This window comes from Apodemus sylvaticus, chromosome 5 (assembly GCF_947179515.1).
Source record: "Apodemus sylvaticus chromosome 5, mApoSyl1.1, whole genome shotgun sequence".
NCBI lineage: Eukaryota > Metazoa > Chordata > Mammalia > Rodentia > Muridae > Apodemus > Apodemus sylvaticus.
This window is the reverse complement of record NC_067476.1, coordinates 64,450,749-64,473,186: the sequence shown is the minus strand read 5'-3', so window position 1 is coordinate 64,473,186 and position 22,438 is coordinate 64,450,749. Positions and strand designations below refer to the sequence as shown.

Here is a 22,438-nt window from a genome sequence, read left to right as displayed (position 1 = left end):
GTTTGTCACTAAGTAAATCCCTCAGACCCAGGAATGGGTTGCAACTTGTGGAGTCATTGGACAAAGAGGTTCCATAAATCCCCACCCCCAACATCACAGGCAGTTGCCAAGGTTACTAGTTACTGTCACATCCTAATGGTAAAAGCCCTGCTGCTGGAGATATCACACACTTATGTCATTGAACATGGAGAAATCAAGCTGAGGATCAACTAAAAGCTATGATTCACTATGCTGGAAAGTACTCTGCCCAGTACTAGAGGAGAGGGGTCATCATCAGTAACACCCAGCTACAAACCCTGAGACCTACGGCAGTGACTTGTCTGCAAGACAGACTGCTATAAGTGCCACAAATATTGCTGGACTGACCAATCACTTTACTGAAGTTAAGTTTCATTCCAAGAAATGGAACCCATACCTAATGTTGCTAAGGTGACCAAGTACCTGAGACTAAACAGATCATGGGCTGTTAGGAAAACCTGCTATGTTAGTTCTGCTAATGAGCGTAGCAATATAATGACTACATATCGCTATATCCAGAGAGTTCCTCACCAAAGGAAGGTCCTTGCAGAAAAGGATAATTACCACAGCCATCTACCTTGAGCAGTGTGCAAGCCTCTGTGGAGATGAAGTAAGTGCCTTCATGACTGCTATGACCCCAGGATATTCCACCACCAAAGAAAGCTATAGTGTTAAAAAGTGGGATTTGGGGAGTAATGAGTTAAGAAAGCAGAGGCTTCATCACTGAAAACAGACTGCCTTAAAAATACCCCCAAAGCTTTCTTCCATGTGAGGACACAGTGCAAAGGCAACATCTGTAAAAACAGAAGCTCTATACTCAGCAAGCTCTCAGCAGACAGTGAGTCCACTGGCATTTCAATCTTGGGTTTCCTCGCCCCCATACTGTCCGAAATCTCTGTTCCTCACAAGCCGCCTCTCTTGCAATGTTTTGTTCTACCATCCCAAACAAACAAACAAACAAACAAACAAACAAACAGCATTTCTATAAATTCTTCTAAGCATATTACATGGATTTCTTCTAGGTGATCTCATTTTCAGCCTAACAGATTTTCCTCCAACAGATGGAGAAATCACTTACATCTGTGAATGCAAAACACCACGGAAGTACTTACTTGGCATCCTTCCAGTTTTCCAAGGCAGAGGTGTCAAGACATAGCCATCTTTGTAAGCAATGATGGTTAAGCTGAGTCCTAATTGGTAGGGTACTTTAATCAATACTGCTCCATTGCTCCTAGTTACGGTAGAACTTGTCTTCGAGTAGTTAACGAACACCTCCACAACTGCTTGGCTCAGGTACTGGCGACTAATGATGTCATTGACCTGGACTTTCAGCATGAATACCGACACTGGAAAAAACAAACAAACAAGCAAATAGAAGCTGAATCAGGTGGAATTTAAAAATGCATGGCATTTGCACATTAAAATGTCATTCAATACTTACAAATAACAAGACAAATTTTTTTTTACTTTTAGAGTGTATATATTAGCAGCTGTTCAAAATGGTAAAAATAATCCAACAAATACATTATTGTTCCTAAATCAAAATAAATTGGAATATTTACTATTAGTAAGCACACTATTATTATTCCAATTTGTGTCATTTAAAAGGGGAACAATGAACTGATCTTGAGGAAAACACATTTTTTCATTGCCTCCATTCACCTTACAGAGTTTTAACACTAATTAAACACACCATTTCACAGAGAGCTCCTTTATTTTCAGGTTGGCTAGAAAGCAAGGAATGTGTTGCTGTTTTAACTATATGAAATATCACACAGAAACCTTTCTGAAAAAAAACATATATAAATCTGCCATATCTACCTAAGATTTCATACTAATTTAAAGTGAAGACAATGAGAATTAGAACCAACTCTACCGAACTCCCTGGTCTCATCTTCAAGTACAGAGCTGTATGTTCACTGGGACTTACTCCTGATGCTGTCTGACAAAACGCAAAGAACTTGCACCACGGAGATGCCCTTGGGAGGAAGTACCACAACATCTTTGCCAAAGAGATTTTCTTTTTCCCTGTAAGTGGGTTCTAGAGCCAGTCAAGATCCACTACCCCATTCCTCAGAAATGTGACCACAGGTCTGTCACCCTTAAATCCAACGCTGGGACCCCTGGGAGCATAACAATTGCTTTAAGGAAATGAAATTATCACAAATATGTTTGGTCATTATGATTATTAGTAATATTTTTCTACAACTGGAAAGTCACACCACACCCATTCCAGCACTTTTGTAAATATCTCCTTAAGGACTGACATTTATTTGCATAAATAAACTCGTTTTACTAAACATCATTTTGTGAAGAAATCATGTCAGGTAAATGCCTAACTGAATGTTAACTACTTCATACTACTGCTAACCAGTTACCATCAGGCCTGTTTATCCCATCTTTGTTAAGCCACACCTTAAATTTCTTTTGGATTATTTTAAATACAAACAGAGGTAATGAGCTATCACTCTGTCCTTGAAAAGCAAAACAGTTCTGATCCTCTCCAGAGCTCAGATACGATGTTAAATGTCACACTACTGTATCTCAAAGAATACATTATTGTAATCATCATTGAGAACTTTAATTCCTAATGCCAACTAAAAAGAAAAAGGACGTACTCCTTGACTATGTGTGCACACACACACACCCCAAATCATGGCTTCCAATTTTTAAAGACGTTATTTCTTTTATTCATATTATTATATAATTACATCATTTCTTTTTTTCCCTTTCTTCTCTCCAAATCTTTCAATATACACCCTCTCTTTCAACTTCATAGTTCTTTTTTCATCAGTTATTGTTGTTACACATGCACACACACACACACACACACATACACACATGCATGAGTATGTGTGTGTGCATATAGTCCACTCTGTGTATAATGTTACTTGTATATGTTCTCAGGGATGACCATTTAGTATTAAATCACAAATCCATGTGCTTTTTCCTGGGGGAATGGAGGACTACTTCCTCCCATTCACATATTCCCTGGTTGCCTTTAGTTCTCTGTGTGGGTTTGAGGCCCTCTGGACTGATGGCTTCCAACTTAAATGGGAACTATACCTCTTGCATAAACCATGATTTAGTGTGTACACCAAATACACACATGGTACATTGGGTTCCTATACTAACTGTAGTTGAATGGATTAGTATTAGGAAAAAATCTAAGTAGAGAGGACATGCAGCCGCTACTCAGTCAGCCACCAAACCCACTGATGCCAGACCTCTAGTACCTTAAACAGAAACAGAGGCATGCAGGCTAACAGTTCTGAACCTGAACTAGAAAACCCATGAGCTCTAACCCGTGTGATTTCAGCATAGCTTTCTCTGTGAGCTCCCTTCATGTAGCCAGAGGTCCTGTCATTTGCTTCTAAAGCACAAACATTAAAGGTTACCGAATACAACTATACATATGCATTTGATAGGCCACTTTTTTTATGTAAAACAAAATAAAGGAAAAAAGAGTAATATTAAATACAAAAAAAGGAAAAAAGGAAAAAAGAGAAAGAAAGAAAGAAAGAAAGAAAGAAAGAAAGAAAGAAAGAAAGAAAGAAAGAAAGAAAGAAAGAAAGAGAAAGACCTCCTTGGTAAAACCAAAAGTTAAAATAATTTTCTATTAAATTTGATATCTGTTACTTGTAGCAAAAATATACTTTAAATAGTTCTTTCTTGGCCATGCTAATAAGACTTAAAGAGGGTTTTTACTAATTCATGTGCTTCAAACAGCAGTCTGAAAAATTCTCAGAGCCTGTGGATTAAAATATCCCAATGTGTGGCTAAGATCCTAAAGGAAATTCGCAAAAATAACTGAAAATCCCATTTGCTCTAAGCTTGTAGAAGAACAGAGGAAATAAAGAATACTGGCTCCAGATGACCCAATGCTGGGATCGAATGATAAGATAATTTAAAACAATCCTTCCCCGAAAATGCACTACAAATTTGATCAAAAAACATACTTAGCAAGGGAGGGGATCATCAACGCTACAACTCCCCCCTGGTGACAACTCCTAAAGCTACACTGTCAATCACCTAATAAGCTTAGGGACCACGGAGGCCTGGCTAGCAAACTCCTCTCTAGTCCAACTTGGAAAAAAACTAAGCAGCTTTGCTCATGTAACAGATTCCTCCCAGATTCCACCTAATGAAGCTGGCCTTCTAAAATATGGGCATTTTCTGATGAACATACACTCACAAACATGCAAACACACACTCACATACATGCACTCACATACACACACAGACAGACAAACAGACATATACACATACATACACTTAATGTAAGGTAAGGAGAAAATAAGCTAGTAAGTCCCTCAGATACCACCTCCTACGCTTTGCCTCACATTATTCCTTAGCTGTGACCTTCATAATATTTACTAGAGTATCTCCTCCCCACAATCATTGGTTAAATCGATGTCTCTTTACCCAGTCCTTGAACATGGTTTATCTCTTAGCCCAGTATAAGCTAAAGCACAAACAATTTGAACAGACGAGAAATAAAAACAAACAGAAGCTTGGCTGAAAGCTTGAAAAATCTGGTCAAAGCAATTCAAAGGTTATAAACGAATTTTAAAATATAAAAGAAGTGTAAGTTATACAGAATTACCTGCGCATGACGTAAATAGGATGCTCTGACTTCTACAGGGCAGCCTGTGAAGTAGGCAGCATTAGCAGTCAGAAGCACTACACAGCTACAGACACACCCCTCCCCACTCCCGACAAAAAAAGGCTTTGCCGTTACATGAAGCAGATACCTCTTGATTAATTATATATAATTTTCAACCAGTAATTGTCTTTCTGATGTACCTTCTTTCCTCCACTGTTTATTCAGCTTTCTGTAGGTGTGTTATTTTCTCTGTCACTTAATTATAATCATTATGTCTTGCCCACACAATCTTCTTTTCAATATGTCACAATTAGTTTTAAAATGGTCCAATAACAAATGATTTCAACTGTGCTAGGAAACATATTATTTAAAGGCTGAGGGGGCGGAGACTAAAATAAAATACATGCAGATGAGCTATGTCTTGGGATAACTAATTACTACCTATCATAGGTATCAAGTTGTGTGGATCAACAAAATTCATTGAATATTACATTGGCATAAAGAAGTGTCCTTTTAAAAGGACAGTTTCCTATGCTATAGGAGTAGGGAACTCAGGTTCTGAAAAGGACTTTTAAAAATACTTATAGGTATATATTAGGGTGATGCTGACATCTTAGTGTGGGAGGGAGGAAGAATTACAAGCCCACTGCTCTCTGAGAGAATCTTGCAACATCTCATTGTGTCGTTTCCAATAAATAGGTTATTACTGTGCAGACGACATCACTGAAGGGCTACATCTTTCTGGTACAAAAATCAGCCTACATTTTCCCCAGTACACTGTAAGCAAGCAACTACAATAACTGCAATGTTTTCCAGAAATATAATGCCAAAATACAAGCTTTTAGAAATTGAATGGTAAATTCTTTAGGGAAATAAATTCAAAAGACCTTAGGAGGCATGTCTCAACAAAAAAGTAGGCAGCAGTGAAGAGCACAGAAATATAGTTTTAAAACATTTGTTCTGAATAAGGACATTATTCATACATCAATGCTCAGTTACCGATGACTTTAGTTCATGACTTCAGGTCACATCAGCCTTGGGCTAGTGTTGGGGATAAAAACATTAATAGAGCCTTGGCAAAGTTTAAGCAGGGGGAAACAGCATGGGAGGGATGAAAAACTGCAGAATTTCTGGTAATAGTGGAAGAAAAAGCAATACCAAAACATACAAAAGCACCTTCTATAGTACTCAACATAAAGTTCAGTGAAATTAAGCCTAAGTTACGTCAGAGTTGATATTCCTACAAGCAGTCAAGATATGGATTGGATATTTCTCTTTGGAATCAGTTCACCCTGGTAATTTAAACAAGGAGCATGTGGACATTTTGAGTTCAGAGACCCTGAGGGCCTGGCCAAGCATTCTCTAGGATCTGAACTTTTGGTCCCTTCCTAAGAAGCAGTTATAGTAAGAACTCCAAAGATGCCAAGTTTCTGCTTCTGGCCCAACTCAGACTTTAGTCGGGGCATTCAGAGGCCTCATTTGCACTCCATATATCACTTTAATACATTTAATATCCAGTCACAGAAATATCTTAGTTTACAGCTGGGTATACAACTCTCTTAAGGTGAAAATAGAAAACACCTGGTTCTAATTTAAATCTCTGTGTATGTATAACTTTGAGCAGAGACATACCACGCTTGGTTTCATTAAAGAAGATATTGATTCCCAGCTCAAGGCTAGCATCCAAAATCCTGTGCCACCACCTTCCTCTACAACCTATTTCCTTCTAATCCTGCTCTTCCTCGATCTGGCAAACCACAGCCTAAACACCAACTCTAACCCATGGTCTGAATATATATACCTATATATATGTGTGTGTGTGTGTGTGTGTGTGTGTGTGTGTATGTATGTGTATGTATGTATGTATGTATGTATGTATGTAAAACAGTTTCATGTAACTCAGTCAAGCTCAAGGGTCTATGAATCTATGGCTACCTTCCCTTTATTGGCAGACTTGACAGTTGTCTTAGTGACCATATGGCTTGCAAAGACCAACATATCTACTATCTAGAATTTTACAGGAAAACTTTACAGAATCCTCCTCTATGTTGCTACATAAATGGATCACTAGCCACTATCTAAGACCAAATACGCGCTATGCTGGCTAGCTTTCTATTAACTTGACACAACATAGAGTCATCAGAGAGGAGGAAGTCCTGATTGAGAAAATGTCTCTATTAAGACCAGGCTGCAGACAAGTCTGTAGGACATGTTTTTAATGCGTGATTGATGTGGTAGGGCCCAGTCCACTGTGATTATACTGCCCTGAGCTGATGGTTCTGGGTCCTATAAGAACAGTCTATGAAAGCCATGAAGAACAAGCCAGTAAACTGCATCCCTTCAAGGCCATCTTGCCTCCAGGTTCCTATCCTGTTTGAGATCCTCTCCTAACTTCATTTGAGTACAGTGATATGAAAGCATAAACCAAATAAACCCTTTCCTCCTCAAGTTGCTTTGGTCATGGTGTTTTGTCATAGCAATAGTAACCCTAACTAAGACAAACAACTTTTATAAAACCTCTGTGTGAGGTTTCAAGCCTGGGACAAAAGGCTGAGATTCCTACCTTTACCCTGCCCTTTAACCACCTTATTTCTGAATAAAACACTCACACACGCAATCTTTTTATTTATCATTAAGTCTTAAACAGCGCAAGCGCTGGGCAGATATCTACTCTTTATGCTATTATCATCAACTTTTCTATCAGTGACCCAGAATTATTACTTTTTATCTGAGTGGCTCATAACTCCAATTGGCCAGCCCTCGGGCCACATTTTCACGGCCTGACTCACCCAACCCATGGCATTCTCTCTCCTCCTCCACCTTCTTCCTCATGGCCCTCCTGGGACCCCAGGCCTGGGAACCCCAAACCCATCTATGTCTCTTCAGCCCCACTATAAATAATAATATATATTTACATACTATAAATAATAAATATAATAAAGATGGTTGTCAGCATCTTTATTCACCTATCAGAAATAACTTAGGGTAAGGTCACATAGTTCACTTGGGTCTCTGTGGGGGCCTCTCTTAGCATTACAATACATGATCAAAGACCAAACCTCAACACCTGCTCCACCAAACCTTCCTTTTCTTTCCTTTCCTTTTCCTTTCCTGTCCCTTTCCTTTCTTTTCCTTTTCATGTCTCTTTTCTTCATTTGGTGCCAAAACCCAGGACCAGTCATGTTCTTTCCTGTTTATTTCTTTTTTTTTTCATTCATTCTACCTATGGAAATTTCATTTCACTCTTCAGTTTAAGTCAAACACCCCTTTTCAAATATATATTTTTCCATGCCATCTAGATTCTATTATGACAGGTCCTAGAGCATATGATATTTCCTGATGTTTCCTTTGCTTTTCCACAGATATGTCTTCTCACTCTATAAACCTAGGTATCTTAATAACAAACAGTTTCACACACAGCCTCATTTTTTTCTATTCACTTTACATGTGCATTGCTGCCCCTCCCTCCTGATCCTTCTTCTCCTTTGAGAGAGTGGAAGCACCCCTGGGCATCCCCCAACTCTGGCACATCAAGTTTCTGTGAGGCTAGGTGCATCCTTGCCTACTGAGGCCAGACAAGGCAGCCTAACTAGAAGAACACATTCCATACACACAGACAACAGCTCCAGGAATAGACTCCACTTCTTGTTCTGAACCCACATAAAGCCTGAGCTGCATATCTGATACACATGTTGTGAGGGGTTGGGTGGGGCTAGGTCCAGCCCATGTACGCTCTTTGGTTGGTGGTTCAGTATCTGGGAGCCCCCAAGGGTCCATGTTAGTTGACTCTGTTGATATTCTTGTGGGGTTCTTACCCACTTCGGGGCCCTCAATCCTTCTCCAAACTCTTCCATAAGAGTCCCCCAAGCTCCATCCAATGTTTGGCTGTGGGCAGCCTTGTGTTCTTATGGGGTTGCCACGTGGGCATACACTGGTTGGGGGAAGGGTGGACCAGGGAAAGGAAAGAGAAGATGAGGAAAGAAGAGCTGTAGAGCAAGGAGGAGACTGGAGACCAAGCGGCCAAGCTCCTGGGAGAACCGGGTAGCAATTGGGTTCCATAGGGGCCTCCCGAAATCATGGCCTGATTGTAACTTCAGTACAAGGATTTGTGCCTCATCCCACAGTGGCCAGTGAAGACTACATTGCTACAGTAACAACAATAAATAATAAAGGTTCATTTGGTTTTTGGAAACTAGTATAAAATCACATGTAAGCATTTAACCTGAGAAGTTCACTACAGAATGCATAAGGACAGAACTTCCTAAATGCAAGACAACGTACCATAGAAAAGATGAAAGCTTTTATTATCAGTTACAAAGAAGCACCAACATGGAGGTTTTGCAAGCCTTTCTTCCAGGATGTGAGTTCAGTTTCCCTATTTAATTGAAACAAGAGCTAAAAGCTTCTAAAAGAGCTGAGGATGGCAAAGGGGCTTAGAAAGAGAAAGGACATATAATTATGCAGTGGGTAAGGCAGAGAGAGCTTACAAGGCTAAATCTCAACAGCACTTCAAACAGACACACTAACTGCCCTCTTTTAAAGGCACAAAATGGCACTGAATTTTTAAAAAATGTAGTAAGATATAGTAAGATAGAAAAGCCACTTTTTCATTGCTTAAACTCTAGAATTAGATCCAAGAAAATAGTATTGACTGAAGAAGTAAAGAAAGGGAGGGGAGGAGAGGGCAGTGGAGAGGAGGAGAGGGGAGGGAGAAAGGAAAGGGAGAAAAGGAGAGATAGAAAAACAACTGTTTATCTTGGAAACAAATTTATTTTCAATAATATGGAAGCATGTTTATTTCAAAGAAAACATGAAATCTAAGAAATCAAAGAGATACAAAGACATAATCTTTAAAGGTTAAAAAAAATGCTATAGAACAAATAAAATACTTGCTGTTCCCTGTAGGACTGAAAGTTTGAAGTGGGTTCACCAAAGCTAATGAAACAGACAAAGCAAAGAGTCTTTTTTTTTTTTTTTTTTTTATTGGTAAATTGTATGTTTTAATTTGATATCAGATTTTTATTACTTCAAATCTATGGTGTTTGCATTATACCATGTATTTGTTTTATCCAAACATATTAAAACTCATTAGGCAACTCTATTACATGGTGAAAAAAAAACAAGAAACAAAATAAAACAAAGCAAAATCCCTGAAGCTGTACATCAAGATAAATGTAAAAACAAAAGCAAAGCTAAAGAAAAAATAAATCATCTTGAAATAATCTACTATGTCATGTATTATATGTAGGTAATTTCAGTATTTTAATATTACATAAAACATATAATGGAACATATTAAATCTATAAGGTTTAAAAAACAAATTGAAGATCACAATTTTTTTTTTGTTTTTTTTTTTTGTTTTAATATTTTTTTTTATTTGATATAATTTATTTACATTTCAAATGATTTCCCCTTTTCTAGCCCCCCCCCACTCCCCGAAAGTCCCGTAAGCCCCCTACTCTTCCCCTGTCCTCCCTCCCACCCCTTCCCAGTTCCCCGTTCTGGTTTTGCCAAATACTGTTTCACTGAGTCTTTCCAGAACCAGGGACCACTCCTGCTTTCTTCTTGTATCTCATTTGATGTGTGGATTATGTTTTGGGTATTCCAGTTTTCTAGGTTAATAACCACTTATTAGTGAGTGCATACCATGATTCACCTTTTGAGTCTGGGTTACCTCACTTAGTATGATGTTCTCTAGCTCCATCCATTTGCCTAAGAATTTCATGAATTCATTGTTTCTAATGGCTGAATAGTACTCCATTGTGTAGATATACCACATTTTTTGTATCCACTCTTCTGTTGAGGGATACCTGGGTTCTTTCCAGCATCTGGCAATTATAAATAGGGCTGCTATGAACATAGTAGAGCATGTATCCTTATTACATGGTGGGGAATCCTCTGGGTATATGCCCAGGAGTGGTATAGCAGGATCTTCTGGAAGTGAGGTGCCCAGTTTTCGGAGGAACCGCCAGACTGCTTTCCAGAGTGGTTGTACCAATTTGCAACCCCACCAGCAGTGGAGGAGTGTTCCTCTTTCTCCGCACCCTCTCCAACACCTGCTGTCTCCTGAATTTTTAATCTTAGCCATTCTGACTGGTGTAAGATGAAATCTTAGGGTTGTTTTGATTTGCATTTCCCTAATGACTAATGAAGTGGAGCATCGGTACAGGGAGAAAGTTTCTGAACAGAACACCAATAGCGTATGCTCTAAGAGCAAGAATTGACAAATGGGACCTCATAAGGTTACAGAGTTTCTGTAAGGCAAAGGACACCATCAAGAGGACAGATCGGCAACCAACAAATTGGGAAAAGATCTTCACCAATCCTACATCAGATAGAGGGCTAATATCCAATATATATAAAGAACTCAAGAAGTTAGACTCCAGAAAACCGAACAACCCTATTAAAAAATGGGGTACAGAGTTAAACAAAGAATTCTCACCTGAAGAACTTCGGATGGCGGAGAAGCATCTTAAAAAATGCAAAGAGTCTTTATAAGCCATGAATATACCACTCAGCGGGGGAGGGCAAATGAGAGGCCTGAGCTACTGGGCATTGGCTGAGCTCACCACAGAGCCCTTTACCTCAGTAGGAAAGAATCAGCTTTAGCCAAGCTCCTAAACACACTGTTGAAGCTCACTCCCAGCCTCTAATCCCTCTACCCTCCCTTCTTAAAATGCATATAATTTACTGGTTGTTGGTTTTTTTTTTTTTTTTTTTTTTTTTGTCTCCCTAACTAAAATTAAAGCTTTTTCTACTCCTCCTGGGTGAATTGGATTCTTTTTGTTCCAGGACTTTCAGGGGTGTCATTAAGCTGTTAGTGTATGCTCTCTCCATTTTCTTTTTGGAGGCACTCAGGGCTATGAGTTTTCCTCTTAGCACTGCTTTCATGGTGTCCCAAAGATTTGGGTATGTTGTGCCTTCATTTTCATTAAATTCTAAAAAGTCTCTGATTTCTTTCTTTATTTCTTCTTTGGCCAAGGCATCATTGAGTAGAGTATTATTCAGCCTCCATGTGTATATGTGTATGTGGGCTTTCTGTTGTTTTTGTTGCTATTGAAAACCACTCTTACACCATAGTGATCTGATAGGAGGCATGGGATTAGTTCAATCGTCTTATATTTGTTGAGGTCTGCCTTGTGACCAATTATATGGTCGATTTTGGAGAAGGTACCATGAGGTGCTGAGAAAAAGGTATATTCTTTTGCTTTAGGGTGAAATGTTCTATAAATATCAGTCAAATCCAATTGGTTCAAAGCTTCAATTAGTTTTACTGTGTCCCTGTTTAGTTTCTGTTTTTCAGATCGGTCCATTGAGGAGAGTGGAGTGTTGAAGTCCCCCACAATTATTGTGTTAGGTGCAATGTGTGCTTTGAGCTTTAGTAAAGTTTCTTTTATGAATGAGGGTGCCCTTGCATTTGGCGCATAGGTGTTCAGAATTGAAAGTTCTTCTTGGTGAATTTTTCCTTTGACCAGCAAGAAGTGTCCTTCCTTGTCTCTTTTGATGACTTTAGGTTGAAAGTCAATTTTATCTGATATTAGAATGGCTACTCCTGCTTGTTTCCTGAGACCATTGGCTTGTAAGATTGTCTTCCAGCCTTTTACTCTAAGGCAGTTTTTATCTTTGACACTGAGGTGTGTCTCCTGTATGCAGCAAATTGTAGGGTCCTGTTTCCTTATCAAGTCTGTTAGTCTATGTCTTTTTATTGGGGAATTGAGACCATTGATGTTAAGAGATATTAAGGAATAGTGATTATTACTTCCTGTCATTTTTGATGTTCTTTTTATATTTGAGTGGTTATCTTCTTTTGGGTTTGATGAAGGAAGGTAACTATCTTGCTTTTTCCAGGGTGTAGTTTCCCTCCTTGTATTGGAGTTTTCCTCCTATTATTCAATGACTCCCTTCACAATAGCCACAAACAGTATAAAGTATCTTGGGGTGACTCTTACCAAACATGTGAAAGATCTGTATGACAAGAACTTCAAGACTCTGAAGAAGAAAATGGAAGAAGTCCTCAAAAAATGGGAAAACCTCCCATGCTCATGGATCAGTAGAATCAATATAGTTAAAATGGCCATTTTGCCAAAAGCAATATACAGATTCAATGCAATACCCATCAAAATCCCAACTCAATTCCTCATAGAGTTAGAAAGAGCAATTCTCAAATTCATCTGGAATAACAAAAAACTCAGGATAGCTAAAACTATTCTCAGCACCAAAAGAAATTCTGGGGGAATCAGTATCCCTGACCTCAAGCAATACTACAGAGCAATAGTGTTAAAAACTGCATGGTATTGGTACAGTGACAGGCAGGCAGATCAATGGAACAGGATTGAAGATCCAGAAATGAACCCACACACCTATGGCCACTTGATCCTCGACAAAGGGGCTGAAAAAATCCAATGGAAAAAAGATAGCCTTTTCAACAAATGGTGCTGGTTCAACTGGAGGTCAGCATGCAGAAGAATGCGAATTGATCCATCCTTGTCTCCTTGTGCTAAGCTCAAATCCAAATGGATCAAGGACCTCCACATAAAGCCAGACACTCTGAAGCTAATAGAAAAGAAACTGGGGAAGACCCTTGAGGACTTCAGTACAGGGAGAAAGTTTATGAACAGAACACCAATAGCGTATGCTCTAAGATCAAGAATTGACAAATGGGACCTCATAAAATTACAAAGTTTCTGTAAGGCAAAGGACACCATCAAAAGGACAAATCGGCAACCAACAAATTGGGAAAAGATCTTCACCAATCCTACATCAGATAGAGGGCTAATATCCAATATATATAAACAACTCAAGAAGTTAGACTCCAGAAAACCAAACAACCCTATTAAAAAATGGGGTACAGAGTTAAACAAAGAATTCTCACCGGATGGCAGAGAAGCATCTTAAAAAATGCTCAACTTCATTAGTCATTAGGGAAATGCAAATCAAAACAACCCTGAGATTTCACCTTACACCAGTCAGAATGGCTAAGATTAAAAATTCAGGAGACAGCAGGTGTTGGAGAGGATGTGGAGAAAGAGGAACACTCCTCCACTGCTGGTGGGGTTGCAAATTGGTACAACCACTCTGGAAATCAGTCTGGCGGTTCCTCTGAAAACTGGGCACCTCACTTCCAGTAGATCCTGCTATACCACTCCTGGGCATATACCCAGAGGATTCCCCACCATGTAATAAGGATACATGTTCTACTATGTTCATAGCAGCCCTATTTATAATTGCCAGAAGCTGGAAAGAACCCAGGTATCCCTCAACAGAAGAGTGGATGCAAAAAATGTGGTATATCTACACAATGGAGTACTATTCAGCCATTAGAAACAATGAATTCATGAAATTCTTAGGCAAATGGATGGAGCTAGAGAACATCATACTAAGTGAGGTAACCCAGACTCAAAAGGTGAATCATGGTATGCACTCTCTAACAAGTGGATATTAACCTAGAAAACTGGAATTCCCAAAACATAATCCACACATCAAATGAGGTACAAGAAGAAAGGAGGAGTGGCCCCTTGTTCTGGAAAGACTCAGTGAAGCAGTATTCGGCAAAACCAGAACAGGGAAGTAGGAAGGGGTGGATGGGAGGACAGGGGGAGAGAAGGGGGCTTATGGGACTTTCGGGGAGTGGGGGTCTAGAAAAGGGGAAATCATTTGAAATCTAAATAAAAATATATCGAATAAAACAAAACAAAACAAAACAAAACAAAAAGCTTTTTGAACTTTTTGACTTTTTCACTTATTGCAATATCCTCACACACTAATATTTGGTTTTGAATGATTTATTTTCAATGATTTGAATGAAAAAAAATAATGAATGAATTTCCTATTGTGGTACCAACTAGTCATTACAGAGAATGGTACACAGGAGATAGATGAGACTCAAACAAAAGACTGAACGAGGAGAGAATGCATTTGCTGAGTTTTATACTTTAGACAAAGTACACATTTTCTGATTCTTTACAGCATCCTTCAGCAACCTCATCCACAGAAAGACACGATCAAAAGGGCATCAAATCACTCAAAAGGAGCAACAAATGATACTTCTTAGAAAAAACAAAACAAACAAACCAACAAAAAAACTCCCGCTTCCTCCCAGCCTCAGCGTCCAACCCTGCAGCCACCATGGTGGATATCCACGGAGCTGGAGAGCCATCTATGAATTTAAGGATGATGTAATGATCACCAAGGAAGGTATCTACATGACCACATACCCATAGCTGGCAAACAAAAATGCATCCAATCTTTGACCTTTGGAACATGAACGCCATGCAGTCTCTCGAGTCCTGAGGCTATGTAAAGGAACGGTTTGCTCAGAGATCTTTCTGTGCCTGTTTTACCAGAAAGGCTCTCCATTATTTTCACAATTACCTCCACCTGCTTCCCAAGGTGGCTTGGGCCACCCTGTACTAGAGACTATGTCAGACTAGCTTTGGTCCAAAGGTCTGGAGAGTGAGCAGCCTCAAGAGTCACAAACGCTCACTGGAAGGAAGCCAGCAGAGACATCTACAGCAGGAATGCTGTGCTGCCTAACATGGACAAGAAAGCTGAGGCTGGAGACTGGCTCAGCAACAGAATCCAGTCCAGAGGGTTCGCTGTTTGAGGAACATGGTCAGTCACCTCAGTGGAATTGGAAAACTGAAGACCGATTTATGTTGAACAAACTATAATCCAAAAGAGGAAGAGGAGGAGGAGGAGGAGAAAGAGAGAGGGGGGGTGGGAGACAGTAAATATGAAGCGTCCACCAACTGTGTCTTATACAACTTTAAAATGAGTTACACAGGTAGTAAACTTGAGATAATTTAAGAGCTTTTTGAATACAGAATTGATCTAAAAGCTATTTCATACAAATATGAGTTCCTTGATAAACTACTAATTAAAAAAGAACCACCCATATAAAGTTAAGAGAAATATGAGGTGGGAAAGGAAATGAAGATAGGTTATCGATGGACAGATATGATTGGAGATCCACTATATATAATATTTTGTTTATATATGATATATATATATATATCATATATATGAAAATTTCAATGAGTACACAGAAATGATGCTGTTAAATTTAAAAGGAGCTAGAGATATAGCTGAGTGGCAGAATACATATCATGCACCAGGCCTGAGAGTCCATCTCCAGTTCCAGGAGGGAAAATGCTATGCCGGTGTACTCATTTGAGATATGGCTATTGTGTTGTAGTATGAATAGGAAATATTTCTTACAAGTGAGCTCATGAGTTTGATCGCTTGGTGCCCTGCTTAGGGTGCTATTTGAGACTTTTATAGAAAGCTCTGCCTGATGAATTTGGGTCACTCAGGGTGACCTTTGAGGATTATAGCAGGGACCAGCGTTAATCTGGTTCTCTGGAACCTTTCCACCAAGTTACAAAAGACTGCTGCCATGCGCTCCTGTCCACACAGCTGTCCCTGCCACCATACCTTCCCCTCATGATGGATGCTATCCACAAACTTTGAGCCCAAATGGATCCTTCCTCCCTTAAGTTACTTCTGTCAGGTGCTTTGTCACAGCGATAAGGAAGGTCACTAATACAACCACTTTTAACATGAGATTTTCCTTTTCTATTTAGCATGAGCCCTTGAGATCCAAGGGTATATGTACAACAGTTCTCTTGCTTTTACAAATCAATATTTCATGGTAGTGAGGCGCCAGAGTCAGCTTTAATTATTTACTTATTATAGGTTGTGTTTATTTCTAATTGGTACCTTCTTAATATAAATAAACCAGGTATGAACATCTGTGTTATAAAAAAAAAAAAAAAACAAGAGTCAATCACCAAGGGTCTTTGAATAGCACTGATTTGTCTGCTATGTCTTTCAAATATGTGTCTGGGAATAGATGTGGGAAAGAGAAAATTGCCTTCCAGGAAACTACAATTCCTCAACATTCCCGCTCATGAATGAAAGCAGAAATCAGATTAGGTTCATTAACGAGGGCACTGTCCCCTTGAGGACCGATTAAGTGTGAATTATTTGAGTTAGACACAGAGTGCTCTGACTTTCTTTGAAATTTAATGATGTGATATTGTTAAGTAATCCCAGCTAGGTATAACTAATGGACAAAACCAGATGTGTTGTATTCCCTAGGACAATGGAAGTACTATCCACGGACATACATATAATTGATATTCTGAAAAGAACGGCATCTAAAACTAAAATGTCTCCCCAAAAAATCCTCCAAAATTTTCCCTTAAAATTTCTTAAAAGAACCTGAAGTGGCAGCTATCAAATATCATTACTATTTTTACTTACATAACTTTAAGACTGGAGACATAGAGTGAGGCAAAACCAGTTTCCAGAGTTGGAATTTATCCATTCCCAAAAAAAGTGTTTACAAGGCAGAACTCCATATGGAAAGGTCAGGGGCTTCTATCTCCTGCCAAGAGAACTGTTCAACACTACTCAATGGTCATCATCTCACAAAGAAAATGTCTTTACCAATGGTATACAGTGCATACAATTTCCAAACACACTGATGTTTTAAAATACTGAAGTGTAAAGAGTATTGATTGCAGCACCAAAGACTATGATAAATTTACAGAATTCATTTTGCACAATGCTTTGAGTTTGTCCAAGTGCTTCTTTTGTAAACTCCCTACTATTAATGGCTTCACAGCCTAATGCTAAACAGGAAGGCTATGACCAGTTTCCCTCTTAAAATGCATGCAATAGTTTGGCTACTATTTCATTGACTACTGAAAGTAAATCACATGGCCAAAATTAGTAAACATGCTGTCCCTAAAACCAGTCATAGAAACAGATCAGGAGCCACAGCTCCTAAATAATTTGCAAAACTTGATAAAATATTTACAAGTTCCAAAAAGTGTTTTGGTCCATATAGGTACAACCACACTAACACAGCCCACTGGGCACCACACAAGAGTTTGCAGTCTCAACTTTCTGTCTTTTTATCCCTCGATTCAATTACATTCCTGGTAGTTCTGTAAAACTCAGTTTCCAGCGACTGCTCTGACAGACAGCAAATATTGCATTCAAATTAACTGTGTGCTGGCCAGCTTATGTCAATTTAAAACAAGGCGAGATTCACTGCCTGCCGGAGCAGAAGAGGAGCAGAAGAGCGTCACTAGGTACTGTATCACCCAGAACTTTAGATCTCTGGGGGTGCAAACTGCCAGGGGTCTGCCTGCACCCAAGAATTGAGTGCATAGGCGGTTCATCTGCCAGTCCACAGGTGTGGGGCCCGTGTCCTGCTTGGAGAGCAGCAGAGGGAGAGAATCCCCGCGGCCAGATTCACTGCCTGCCTGAGCAGAAGAGCATCACTAGGTACTGTATAACCCCGAGTATTTGATCTCTGGGGGTGCAAACCTCCAGGGGTCTGCCTGCACCCAAGAACTGAGCACATAGGCGGTTCATCTACCAGTCCACTGGTGTGGAGCCTGTGTCCTGCCTGGAAAGCAGCAAAAGAAGAGAATCCCTGCGGCCATATTCACTGCCTGCCAGCGCAGAAAAGTGTCACTAGGTACTATATCACCCCGAGCTTAAGATCTTTGGGGGTGCAAACCGCCAGAGGTCTGCCTGCGCCCAGGACCTGAGCACACAGGTGGTTCATCTCCCAGCTGGTAGGTCATGAGGCCTGTGTCCTGCCTGGAGAGCAGCAGAAGGAGCAACTCCCCGTGGCCATCTTCGTGGCCTGCCAGGGCAGAAAAACATCACTAGGTACTGTATTATCCTGAGCTTAAGATCTCTGGGGGTGCAAATCTCCAGGGGTCTGCCTGCACCCAGGACCTGAGAACTTAGGCGGTTTATCTGCAAGCCCGTAGGTCGTGGGGCCTGTGTCCTACGTGAGAATCAACAGAGGGAGCGACCACCCCCCCCACACCATCTTTGCTCCATAACAAAGTAGTCTGAGAACACTTGGTTCACCTTGACAACCCAAGTATAACATTTCTTGAGGCAAGACTGAGCAGGGCTCCAAAGGCACAAAAGAGGAAGGCAGCATATCAGTAATCTGTGCCAGAGGAAACCCAGTCATCCAGTGTCACGGAAATAGCCTTAAAGGTCCAGAGTAGGTTGAAGCACCAGCCAGTGACAATAAGACCATCTAACACCAGTGAGAACTAGATGGCTAAAGGGAAGCTTAGGAACGTTACTAACAGAAAGTAAGGCATTATGGCAGCATCTGAACCCAACTCTCCAATAACAGCAAGTCCTGGATACCACAACATGTCAGAAAAGCAAGAGCTGGATTTAAAATCACTGGTAAGGATGCTGTTAGAGGAACACATGAAGCACATAAATAAATCTTTTAAAGAAATTCAGGAGAAAAATGATCAAAAGCTAGAAGCCCTTACAAGAGAAAAACAAAAATCACTTAAAGACATTCTGGACAATATGGGTCAGAAGTTTGTAGCCAATAAGGAGGAAATGCAAAAATCACTTAAAGAAATACAGGAGAACTTTGATCAACAGGCAGAAGTCATGAAAGAGGAAACACAAAAATCTCTCAAAGAATTAGAGGAAAACACAAACAAGCAAATGACGGAACTGAGCAAAAACTTCCAGGATCTAAAAACAGAAGTAGAAACAACTAAGAAAGCACAAAGGGAGACAACTTTGGAGATAGAAAACCTTGGGAAGAAATCAGGGACCCTAGATGCAAATATCAACAACAGAATACAAGAGATAGAAGAAAGAATGTCAGATGCCGAAGATACCACAGAAACCATGGACTCAACAGTCAAAGAAAATGCAAAATGCAAAATGCAAAAAGCTTGTAACCCAAAACACCCAGGAAATCCAGGACACAATAAGAAAGCTAAATCTATGGATTATAGGCATTAAAGAGAGTGAAGATTTACAACTTAAAGGGCCAGCAAATATCTTCAACAAAATTATGGAAGAAAACTTCCCTAACCTAAAGAGAGAGATGCCCATGAATATACAAGAAGCCTACAGAACTCCAAACAGACTGAACCAGAACAGAAATACCTCCAGTCACATAATAATCAAAACCCCAAATGTACTATACAAAGAAAGAATACATAGGGCAATAAGAGAAAAAGGGCAAGTAACATATAAAGGAAGACCTATCAGAATTACACCAGACTTCTCACCAGAGACCATGAAAGCTAGAAGATCCTGGGCAGAGCTCATACAGACTCTAAGAGAAACCAAATGCCAGCCAAGACTACTATACCCAGTGAAACTCTCAATCACTATAGATGGAGAAACCAAGATATTCCATGACAAAACCAAATACACACAATATCTTTCCACAAACCCAGTCCTACAAAGGATAATAGGAGGAAAACACCATTACAACGAGGGAAACTATACCCTTGAAAAAGCAGGATATTAAGCTTCTTTCATCAAACCCAAAAGAAGATAACCACACAAGTATAAAATTAACATCAAAAATGATAGGAAGCAATAACCACTACTCCTTTTTTTTCCCCCGAGACAGGGTTTCTCTGTATAGCCCTGACAGTCCTGGAACTCTGTAGATCAGGCTGGCCTCGAACTCAGAAATCTGCCTGCCTCTGCCTCCCAGAGTGCTTGGATTACAAGCGTGTGCCACCACCACCCGGCCATAACCACTACTCCTTAATATCTCTTAACATCAATGGACTCAATTCCCCAATAAAAAGACATAGACTAACAGACTGGTTACATAAACAGGACTCTACATTTTGCTGCATACAGGAAACACACCTCAGTGTCAAAGACAAAAACTACCTTAGAGTAAAAGGCTGGAAGACAATTCTACAAGCAAATGGTCTCCGGAAACAAGCAGGAGTTGCCATTCTAATATCAGATAAAATTCACTTTCAACCTAATGTCATCAAAAGAGACATGGAAGGTCATTTCTTGCTGGTCAAAGGAAAAATCCAACAAGAAGATCTCTTAATCCTAAACATCTATGCTCCAAATACAAGGGTGCCCTCATTCATAAAAGAAACTTTACTAAAGCTCAAAGCACACATTGCACCTGACACAATAATTGTGGGTGACTTCAACATTCCACTCTCATCAATGGACCGATCAGGAAAACAGAAACTAAACAGGGAGACAGTGAAACTAATTGAAGCTTTGGACGAATTGGATTTAACATATATATATAGAACTTTTCATCCCAAAGCAAAAGAATATAACTTTTTCTCAGCACCTCATGGTACCTTTTCCAAAATTGATCATATAGTTAGTTACAAGCCATACCTCAACAAATATAAGAAGATTGAAATAATCCCATGCCTCCTATCAGATCACTATGGAGTAAAAGTGGTCTTTAATAACAATAAAAACAACAGAAAGCCCACATACACATGGAAACTGAACAATACTCAATGATACCTTGGTCAAGGAAGAAATAAAGAAAGAAATCAAAGATTTTTTAGAATTTAACGAAAATGAAGGCACAACATACAGAAATCTATGGGACACAATGAAAGCAGTGCTAAGAGGAAAGCTCATAGCTTTGAGTGCCTGAAAAAAGAAATTCGAGAGAGCATACACTAGAAGATTAACGGAACAACTGAAAGCCCTGGAACAAAAAGAAGCTAATTCACCCAGGAGGAGAAGACAGGAAATCATCAAACTCAGGGCTGAAATCAATCAAGTAGAAACAAAGAGAACCATACAAAGAATCAACAAAACCAGGAGCTGGTACTTTGAATAAATCAACAAGACAGATAAACCCTTAGCCAGATTAACCAAAGGGCACAGAGAAAGTATCCAAATTAACAAAATTAGAAATGAAAAGGGGGATATCACAACAGAAACTGAGGAAATTCAAAAAATCATCAGATCCTACTACAAAAGCCTGTACTCAACACAACTGAAGAATCTGGAGGAAATGGACAATTTCTTAGACAGATACCAAATACCAAAATTAAACCAGGATCAAATAGATCATATAAACAGACCCATAACCCCTAAAGAAATAGAAGGGGTCATAGATAGCCTTCTGACCAAAAAAACACAGGACCAGATGGTTTCAGTGCAGAATTCTATCAGACCTCCAAAAAAGACTTAACACCAATGTCTTCAAACTATTCCACCAAATAGAAACAGAAGGAACTATACCCAACTCCTTCTACGAAGCCACAATTATGCTGATACCAAAACCACACAAAGATCCATCTAAGAAAGAGAATTTCAGGCCCTTATGAATGTTGATGCAAAAATACTCGATAAAATTCTTGCCCACCGAATCCAAGAAGACATCAAAACAATCATCCACCATGATCAAGTAGGCTTCATCCCAGGGATGCAGGGATGGTTCAATATAAGGAAATCCATCAATGCAATCCACTACATAAATAAACTCAAAGAAGAAAACCACATGATCATTTCATTAGATGCTGAAAAAGCATTTGACAAAATTCAGCATCCTTTCATGCTAAAAGTCTTGGAAAGGACAGGAATTCAAGGCCCATATCTAAACATAGTAAAAGCAATATACAGCAAACCGGTAGCCAACATCAAACTAAAGGAGAGAAATTTGAAGCAATCCCACTAAAATCAGGGACTAGACAAGGCTGCCCCCTCTCTCCATATCTTTTCAATATAGTTCTTGAAGTCCTAGCTAGAGCAATTAGACAACAGACGGAAGTCAAAGGGATACAAATTGGAAAGGAAGAAGTCAAAGTATCACTATTTGCAGATGATATGATAGTATACTTAAGTGACCCAAAAATCTTACCAGAGAACTCCTATAGCTGATAAACAATTTCAGCAAAGTGGCTGGCTACAAAATCAACTCAAGCAAATCAGTAGCTTTTATATACTCAAAAGATAAGCAGACTGAGAAAGAAATTAGGGAAATGGCAACCGTCACAATAG

The 22,438-nt window shown here is 39.5% G+C and overlaps 1 protein-coding gene across 1 annotated transcript in view; it reads right to left on the bottom strand.

Moving 5' to 3' along the window:
• Positions 1 to 22,438, bottom strand: part of Fam171b (family with sequence similarity 171 member B) — a 67,200-nt gene that overhangs the window by 17,432 nt on the left and 27,330 nt on the right. Inside the window, exon 2 of the mRNA XM_052182801.1 lies at positions 1,131 to 1,364. Coding sequence (XP_052038761.1) covers positions 1,131 to 1,364 — 234 coding nt within the window. The remainder of the gene's footprint in view (positions 1 to 1,130; positions 1,365 to 22,438) is intronic.